Below are 10008 nucleotides of genomic sequence, written 5' to 3'. Positions count from 1 at the left end.
AAATACAATACTTCGCATCCAAAAATTTACTTGCCCGATTGGGGATATTCACTTGCCCGAACAGTGCTTTTACTTGCCCTGGGCAAGTGGGCAATGGGACTTGTCCAACCCTGCAGCTGGTCTAGTCTAATCAAATGTGTTGTATCTTTTGCCTTATTTTATAATAGTTATACCACACATCTTCAAAATTGAAATAATCAGACATTTTCATAAACATACTGCCCTAAAGTAATATTGCATTCAAACACTTTCTATGGGCGGAACTGCTGACCAATTTGATCTAAGTTAAGCAATTACAAAGTTACAAACTCTTTGAACACACTTTCAGAAAGCCTTCTTTGCAATCAACTTCGGCCAACTTATTCACAAATGATCTTTGTACCTTTCAAATATGTTGAAACATATGTTTTATCACTATGACCATTAGCAAGCAAATTATTAACATTTATAGTGCAATGTCCACTGTTTCCACAAATTGAGGTCAGAGGTCAAGGAAGCACAAACATTTTGACCTTCCAGTAAACAACAATGATGTAAGAATGAAACATTGGTTTTGATCAACAAATCAGCAGTTCTTGTTTTGTATGTTACACCATCTAGAATGTAAATCTTGCCAATACAAACAATTTTAGTTAATAAGGGCAAAACTATAATGGGAAAGTTTAGGAAGTTGGTAAAGTTTTGAAAATTGAAATAAACCAGGCTCATTTACTACATACTGCACAAATTTCCAGTTATCTTGTTGACATTTTCTTGCATTTCTTCTTGATTTCTGAACAGTTTAAAACTTTTAAAATCAGGCACTCATTTACATATTTTCACAGATATTTTTTTTGGATGCATAAATTTTCATCTACTGCTTTTACATATCCCTTCCGTATACCTGAAAATACAAGGATCTATTTGGGTTTTTTTCAAGGTTTTGGTAACTTGACATAGGAGATTTGAAAACTTATTTCTGGCTTGGCATAATAGTGGTGCCTGTGGTAGTAAAAGTCATTTCTTATCTGAATGTCTGGCTCAAATAAATTCATTGTCTAACACAGAGGTATAGACAGAGCCTATAGCCAAACCCACAGACCCACCTCTGTCAAAATTTGTCAGAAATATTGTTAACAGTCTAGCGCTTCTGAAAAACGACCTTTAGCATACTTATGCTTCATTAGCTTGATTGTGACTTGTGATAATGAGCCTGAATATTTTAGGCTGCCAAGTTGTAAGTTGTCCACATTTTTACTTGGGGTCTGGAAAAAGTTTTTGCAATTTGCAAAGTTTGTACTATTTTAAGCTCTGCATTGGATTTACTGTCTTTTTTTTACTTTTGCCAAGAAGGATATGTTTTCAGGTCTGTGTGTCCGTCTGTCTGTGTGTGTGCGTGTGTGTGTCGGTTTGTTTATGAACAGCAATTCTTGAGAAGTCATGAGTTGATCTTTATGATATTTGGTATGTGGGTAGGTGTTGCCAATATGAAGAAATGACTCGACTTTGGGCCCCCTGGCAGCTTTTGAATATACTGCAGCAGCACTTCCAGGCTTGATACCTCATGCTCTGGACAAGCTACAGGGTAGATTTTTTTAATGGTAGATATTGTTGGAGCTCTTGGGCTTGTGAAGAAAGTGACACAGGTTTGGGCCCCTTAGCAGCTTGTTTTTTTGCGCTGTCCATTTTGTTCTGTCGAGAAAGTCAAGTGGTTGATCATGTTTTTTTTTAACTTTCCATTTTTTTTTTAAATTTCGAATTCAATCCCAAATAAAAGTTTTCAGTTGCAAATAAACTTCTCGTTTTCTCATTTATAAAATTATGGATTTGATACATGCTCGAAAGTATGGACCAAGGCTGCACAAAAATGTAAAACTTTTTTCATCACAGGGACATTTTCATAATTGCGAATCTATAAAAGTAATGAAAATGTTAGCGTATGCATCTTCTTAGCACACTTTAAGTTGGAACATCAAATAATATCTATGAACCGAGCATGGTAAAATTTGCAGAAGTAAAAATGCCATTCAATATGGGGAGGGGGGCGTAAAAAAAACAGCATTTGATTTTATCTTTGAAAAATTTAGAAAAAGCAAGTATCGAAACCAAATTTTTCCATCCATACGAAAACAATGGGTCTTGATCTATTACTTAAGAATGTCTAGAGCTGAAATTTGTGCTTTATGACGAAAAAGACTACCCTAGAGACACCATTTATAGCAATAACATGAGGCAAGCCCATTACCAAAGCCCTGGAGTGAACACTATTGTAAGGTATAGACACAGAATTCTGATGCAACAAAAATCATCACGTACTAGTTTACACTAGTTTCTACTTTGGAAAAACAGACTTTCTTTTACAAAAGAACAAGAATTTCAAAAATTAAGAAAAGACAGTCTGCATTTATTGTAAAATTTGTCCTCCATTGTCTTCTGTGTGAGTAACAAGTAGATACAGCAAGAGTTTAGACTGCAACTGCTTTTTTGCATGTCAAAAAATTTGACTTGACTTTCAGTAGTTCATCAACCCTTCTCTGTAATTTCCGTGAAGATTCTAGAATAGAAGCAAACATAAATACAAAACAAAAAGTATCCCCAAGGCTACCATCCTTTGTTGTCATTTCAAGCAAGGTCAGACATACGTGTTACCTTCACAAATAAAGCTGCAATACAGCAACAACCAATATGGATCTAACAATTACATGTGTACAGTAACACTGCTATATCACAAGTGATATCTAGGTATATTAAAACTGTATTCTGATGTCTAAATACCACAGATATTGTGCACTTACAATACTGTCTGTGTGTCTGAAGTCTAGACCAGTATCTGTGACCAAACCCTGGTCACCAAACAAAGACAAAGAGCCTTTCCATACATTACTAGTGTAAATATGTGTACACAAAGGAGACTTTTATTCAGGCATTATTAATGTTTTACGAAGCCATCTGGAGCCAATAGTAGATTCTATAACTGTTTTAATATGACATAATAAAGGATAGAATCCATCCAACTGTCTTAGACCACTGTGGGTAAAGTTGAGAGGTTTTAGATTCTCTTACTGTTAAGCAAAAAGGCAAGCCAGGGCAACTTTGATGATTCAAAATCATCATTTTCTAGCTAAATACACCTTCTAGTTCTACTGACTTGAAGAATCCACCATCAAAATGCACCTAAACAAGTTTTCCTAAAACAAAAATCCCTGTTGAGTCCATGGTGTGAGACCTTGCCTGGTCAAAAATATTCTAGCTTATTCAACTCAATTTACTAAGGATTGGCATTAATTTCAAACTCAAAAGCACCATTTTTATTGCAAAATAAGCCCTCTAGATCTACTGATTTGAAGACTGCACCACTAAAATGTACCAAAACAAGTTGTTCTAAAAGAAGGATCCCTGTTGAGGTTATAGTGTGAGGTAGAGAGATCCTGCTTGGGCAAAAATGTTCTTGCTTCTCCAACTCCAAGCAAGGCATTAAATCAAACTCAAAATCATAATTTTCGAGCAAAATAAACCTTCTAGTTCCACTGAATGTTCAGAATCCACCACTAAAATGTACCTTAACAAATTATCCTAAAAGAAAGATCCCTGTTGAGACTACATAGTGAGGTAGACTAGTAAAGAGGCCTTGCCTAGGCAAAAATGTTCTTGCTTTCCTTACTGAAAGTAAGGCATTAAATTGTTTTGAAATTAGATTCAAAATCATCATTTTTTAGCAACATAAACCCTCTGGATCTACTGAATTGAAGACTGCACCACTAAAATGTACCAAAACAAGCTGTTCTAAAAGAAAAAGGCTGCAGTAGCGGTATATAGACCCAGCCAGGGCCGCCCCTTTTCCATCCAGGCTCCCTCCTGTAAACACCAAGTCCTACGTGACCTCTGCTATATCTGCAATGCGACAATTCAGGGGCCCACAAAGGGAAAATTTTCAACACGCAGGAAAAAGGCCTTTACCGCAAAATTCACAACATTGTCCTCCAATATTTCTGCTGTAAACTTGGTGCCTGTGGCCTAGAGAACACCCTGGTCGGTGTGTTCAAGTTACCGCGGCAGAATTTTGGTGAAATGGCCACAAAAAAGGGGTTTCCATATGGACAATATGGCCTGTGTGTACACACTTGAAGCATATGCTCTGCAAGGGCCCTTTACAAAATATTCTCCCTGTTTTGAAAACACATATTTTGCAGACTACAAATTGTTGACAATGCCTGCTGCCTAGGTGACAAACCATCCAAGGATGGTCTCTAGAAGAGGTCAACAACACAAGCTAAAGTAGAGTAGATATATACCAGCTTTGCAATAGTGCAAAGGCTTTGGCCTCAAGCCAAAACTCTTTTTCCACTTATTTATCCTCTTACACACACTTTTAACGGAATATTCACTGTATAAACACAAGGTTTGAGGCTTCACTGCACATCATGACTACCGTCTGAAACAACTGTACATCCAGGTAAACGCAAAGCTCACAAAGACAAGCTATTCACATCTCTTCATAAAAATACATGAAATACACAACATTACAGACAAAAAAATCATAACAGCTAGATAAGTATCAATAGAACTTGTACTACAAAGTTAGTACACCAGAATGGACCCAGTCCTTGCCTGTTGTCTGTATCCTAGACCAGTCCTGCTGCAACCAAAGTGCCTGGGCTAACCCCTCACTCAGGGCCTCTCTACTAGAACATGATGTCATCGCTAAAACATTCCAAGATGGCTGACTATGTTCAGATATACTCTAGTGCAAAAAGCTGGAAGGAATGGTACAATAATATTACCAATTCTCCTCTGGAAGGAGACCCATAAATGTACCAAATGCTGGCATGTAGGCATCGGGTGGTCTAGGACAGATACAACTCAGAAGAAGACATGGAAAAATCTGATGTGCGTGTGCAGTGTATATGTGACTTGCATCTAATCATTACATAACACACCATGGACTGCAAGTGCACTGAAATGCCTAAACATCTTTTACAAAGTTTCCAACCTACAAAACAATGATGTGGAAATATTTTGGTTCTTCACATCCACAAAGATATGACTTTCCCAAAGTTATAAGTTAACAACAGTGAGCAGTATTTCATCCCAGTTTCCCCATATTGTTTGTAATCTAGGCTCTTTATTTCACTTTTAGGATATTTTCCAACTTATCTATGCATATTAACAGGAAAATATCAACAAATGCTGTCGTGACGCACTATCCAACACAAGTTTCATTTCAAGGACACTTTTCAATTGAACAGTCTGGTCAGTATGATGCCTTGATATAATAGTACCTCGATGGTAGCTTTTCATGATGTATTGTAAGAAGTAACATGACTTATTTTCTCACTAGCTGACATAGGAGACACAAAAAGAGTAAAATAATGGGCCAAAAACATCCCTGTAAAGTCCAAGATACACTGTATAGACCTTGCCTGCTAGAAAAGCTATGTAGTATTGCTAAGAGAACAGTGTACAACGTACTGAAAATTCCTTGCTAAGAAGATACAATATCGTAGTAATATACTCTGATCTTCAATTCCCTAAAAACAACTTAAAGAAACACTGAAAGTTCAAGGTCAGCATATTGTTTTCAACACCTATTGATACACAGCAATGACCCCTGACTTTAAACCTCTGGCACAATGTTGTACAAGAATACTGTGGCATTCGTAGTTGAAGAAGGGTTTTTCATTGCAAATGCTGCAATGTTGACTTCGCATCTCAATAAATCGAGAGTCATTCTCACTAAAAATTGTTGAAAAGCAAAACCCAAGTTTCTGCCTGTATGACTATTAGTATTAGACATGTGCCTGTCACCTAGACCAGTGTCTTTCAGAGCAAGAACAGACATGGAATACTTTCCGAATCGGCCAAAACCTTGTCATGATGTAGCCACCAGATCTTCATCAAGTCGCCATTTTCAGTACAATCTGCATGACTTACTTGCATCTGTATGTCTGACTAATATATTGACAATCAGAAAAGTGACAAAGACTGACAAAAAGGGCAGTCTTGCCTGTATTGTAGAGTTTACGAAAGTCTGTTCATGCATGCTTTATTTAAGCTGAAAAGTGTCTTCAAATAAACCCATCTCAGTAATACTTCATGCAAAGATATTTTCTCAACTTGAAGTCATAAATGACAGCATTATCTATATGTGGGTGTGTAGGTGGGTGTGTTCTTTCCATAGGGTGGGAGGGGGGCAACAACATGTGTGAGGGGTAAATGCATAGAAAAAAGTTCTATTCACGCAGAAAACAGCACCACAAGATGCTTCTTTGTGTGGTATCACAAATCCCTATAGTACATATGCACGGGAATGATAGTATTGTCTGTAGTTGGTCTGTATCTTGGGCATAAAATACTACAAATAGGGCCTGTAAAGTTTCAGAAACATGCCAGAAACAACCTAACAACAGACATATGTTCCAGTTTACTTGTTCAATTCCTAGCCTAACTCACTACCATATGCGACAACTGAGGATAAAATTCGCCTTATTTAAGCTTTACTTTTTCCACGTAAAGTGGCTGTATGTTTCGTGTACAACAGTCACTACATTCCCGGCAAAGTGTATGGACTGGTCGCTAGTTTTTACCCGGTAAAAAACCGGCAAAGACGGCTAAAAAGGCACAGGTTTTGGCGGGGAAAAGGTGGGAGGAAATACCTTGAGTCCCCACTCTCTGCCGACGACGGCTGTTCCCTGGAATTGTCGCCGTTTTCCAGCGCGTAAGAGGCGGTGTTCTGGGGTCGGGACGGCTTGGTGGACCCGGTGTCGGGGCCCTGGAAAGTCGTCGAAATGTCGGAACCGAGAAAGTTGCTGTCGAACTCGGCTTCTGGTAGGCCCTCGACTGTGGTGAGGGACGGTGACGCAGTCGGAATTAGAGGCTGGGAATGCCCGCCGACTCGCTGGACGCCGCCTCCGTAAGAAAAAGAACCAAACTGCGGAAAAAATAGAGGGTTTTCGGTAAGGTAATTGTCGGGAAAACCTGCATCCTATCCGTCGGAACACATGAAGCTTTACCGCCGCAAGAACACTGCCACATGTGCTGAAAATAACTACAAAAATGCCAACTATTTGTCCGAGAATCCGAGAAAAACAAGCACGTGGGGGTCTTCCGAACGCTTTGCAACTGCTTGCTGTACACAAAAATGCAATTTGAGCGAGGAAAACCGGGTATAAAAGGGGGAGTTCCAGACCTGTTCCATCACTTTGCAGAGAGGCGATGTCGGTCGCCCCTCATGTGAGCCAGTAGAGGTCGACTCTGCGTGCGAAGAATCGAGAATTTCCGGCGGCCTGTTGATCCTAAACCTGCAAACGGGGTACAAAACAACCGTCAGTGAAACGAGGAAGCAACAGCGAACGATTTTAGACCGCGCGAAGCCACCAAAACGTCCTTTTCCGGATATTTTTCCTCACAACGACCCGTGCAGACAAGATGTCGTTTGGGCCCAGAGCACCCGAAACAACAAAAAATTCACCGCGCATTTTCCCCCCTTTCTCGCCAACTAGACCCGATTCATCGGCACAAAAACGTTTTCCTACAACTCTAAGTCCCTTTCTTTCGATACAAGGACGCATGGGTTCACAGCAATCTCGTGTGCTCGATAATTTCGATAAAAATTGTACCCACTCGGATATTTTGCCCGCGTTCGGTCGCCATATTTGCTTCTTCCTCCCACAGTGTCCGCGCGCGGGGGGTTGTGGGTAGAGTTAATTGATCCTCACCTGATACTAGTCAGGTGTGAATTTTAACTTACAGGTGTGCGGATTTCAGGTGATTTCTGAAAAATAACAGACAACTCAAACATTTCAAACGTGTTCTACAAACGATTTTAATGGGCACATCAAAGTATGAGTTACTGCGAAATCAAATAGGGCTGTAAAACTAATTTAAAAGGCAGCAGAAACTAAAATACAGACAAAAAGTTTGCCTTAAATCACACTTGCTTTATTCATATTGATTTAAGGGTGAATCTAAAATTCTTTAAGTCCTAGACTGGCGCACGCATCGACCTATTTCCTGTAGGAATTGTTCTAAGCATTGATTTGTTGTTGGTTGAATAATTAATGTGATGATACCCGCTAACATTGGCTGACGTTGGCAATCATTTTTCTGCAGTTTAGCTCTTTTTCGCTAGGGGCGCAAGTGTCAGCGTCGTAGCAATGTATAAATTTGTTGTGCAGCATTTGGCTTAGTTTTAGTAACACAATTAATGTAATTGATGTCGAGATGAATATTATGTAAAATGTTGGTGAGTAAAGATGTTTTATTTCTGAAATTATGATCCATAGCATAGCACGTTGGGTTTATACTCCTTAGCGCGCTTCCCTCTCCCAACAAATGTCACCGTAGTGTAGTGGTTATCACGTGCGCCTCACACGCGCAAGGTCCCCGGTTCGATCCCGGGCGGTGACAAAATATTTTAATCAAATTGAACAATTTCTTTTTACGCGATCATCGAAATTTTACGAGGTACTACCGTATATAGTTTATTTTTGACGCGTTTTTAGGTGTTTTTATCGGGTTTTCTTTTTTGTACTGGTATTTTTTGGGGGTGACAAATAGATATCGCCCTGCCAGGATCTGTTTGGAGATTACTACAATATCAGTATTGCGCGAACTTTAAGCAATATTTAACAAAAAAGAAACAGTTCAATTTACCTATGCATGTTTTTAAGCCAAGGTTTCAATTGATCGCTAATCCTTCTCACGGTGGCATTGTGATGTTTGTTAGCCTCAATACACATGACGAAGTATCAGTATCCGCCTCTTTTCCCAAGATGTTGACTCGAAATGGTAAAAATTTATCTGATTCTTTATATCTTTAGATCTTTCATCCTCCTCCATTCATGCAACTCCTCCAATCATACAAAGCGACAAAAATGTAAGTGTATGTACCAAATGTCTTTATGTAGTATGTGTAAGTAAAATCAATAAGTTTTCATTCATTCATTCGTTCGTTCATTCATCTATTTTATCACCTGCCTTTGCTACGAAAAAGTACTAGTAATCTCCAGTCAGATCTGTTGGTGGCAAATACAGTATCACATTGTCATTGTCCAATTTGAGCCACCAAAACTTCTGCTTGGAGATTACACCTTTGCTTCAAGCCGCAGACCATTTCTAAAATTTTAGTGAAGGATATTAAGTGCCAGTAGGAGATATACGTGTTCTCTTTGTCGTAAAGAAAATGAATCTTACATCCTCGCTCCTTGTACAACATTTTACTAAAGATACGAGAGGTGTAAATTTATATCATGTCGTGATGTCTATGTGTATAAGGTGTATATTCATTCATTCACTCATCCCTATACTGAGTACTAGTACTAGTATCTTCAGATGAGACAAAGTTTCTTAAAGTGTTGCTATAAAGAGTGCCAGTAAGGGATATACGTGTTCTCTTTGTCGTAAAGAAAATAACACGACGGCATCAAGGCTACCGACAGGAAGCGTCGGTTACGTCTCACACTCGCCAACAAAAAGCGTCCCCGTGAGATAATTATCCAATCAATTAGGCAAAGCCGTCCGTGGGCGAGCGACAATTAACACCCGATTGAAGCGAGGGACGATGGTGTACGTTGAATACGATGGAAGACGAAACGAATTTGTCTCAAATTGTACCCTCTATAGCAATGGACGAAATAAACTCTTTGACGTAGCCTCCAAATTCTACCCAAACTTTCACACATACACAAAGGAAAAGAAAACTACTCTCTTTGAAAAGTAACATCCGAAAACCCACAAATTACAGAAAAAGTGGGATCCTTTGTCTTCCTCTGTCTTCAAAAAAGAAGTCAAACCCAGTATTTTTTACTAGTAGTTTCTTAGTAGTTATCAGTAGTTCTATGTGTACTAATTGTCAGTTTTTATACCATATGTTTCTTCTGTTCGGGCATGAATTTGCAATAAAACAAGTAATTGACGGTCGGGAGAAAGGGACGATGGCGGATCATTGTGGGACGGTGGTGTTTCATTATCACTTGTTTTTATATGAAAACATGTTAACAGAGAGCTGTGAAAACACCTCACGGAGCACAC

At 39.0% G+C, this 10008-nt stretch overlaps 1 protein-coding gene and 1 non-coding gene across 2 annotated transcripts in view; one reads left to right on the top strand and one right to left on the bottom strand.

Moving 5' to 3' along the window:
- LOC109482587 (chromodomain-helicase-DNA-binding protein 1-like) overlaps positions 1 to 7658 on the bottom strand; it is a 40877-nt gene extending 33219 nt beyond the window's left edge. The window contains exons 1-3 of the mRNA XM_019785364.1: positions 7600 to 7658; positions 7166 to 7277; positions 6633 to 6907 (exon numbers count right to left, since the gene is read on the bottom strand). Of these exons, the coding sequence (XP_019640923.1) occupies positions 6633 to 6907; positions 7166 to 7174 (284 nt within the window). The 5' untranslated portion in view covers positions 7175 to 7277; positions 7600 to 7658. The remainder of the gene's footprint in view (positions 1 to 6632; positions 6908 to 7165; positions 7278 to 7599) is intronic.
- A 654-nt stretch (positions 7659 to 8312) lies between these two features.
- Trnav-cac lies at positions 8313 to 8385 on the top strand. Its single transcript has one exon. It is a non-coding gene; the product is annotated as a tRNA-Val (tRNA).
- The last annotated feature ends 1623 nt before the right edge of the window (positions 8386 to 10008 follow it).

The sequence above is a fragment of the Branchiostoma belcheri genome, unplaced genomic scaffold (assembly GCF_001625305.1).
Source record: "Branchiostoma belcheri isolate BF01 breed outbred unplaced genomic scaffold, Haploidv18h27 scaffold6, whole genome shotgun sequence".
Taxonomy (NCBI): Eukaryota; Metazoa; Chordata; class Leptocardii; order Amphioxiformes; family Branchiostomatidae; genus Branchiostoma; species Branchiostoma belcheri.
This window is presented reverse-complemented; position numbering and strand designations above follow the sequence as displayed.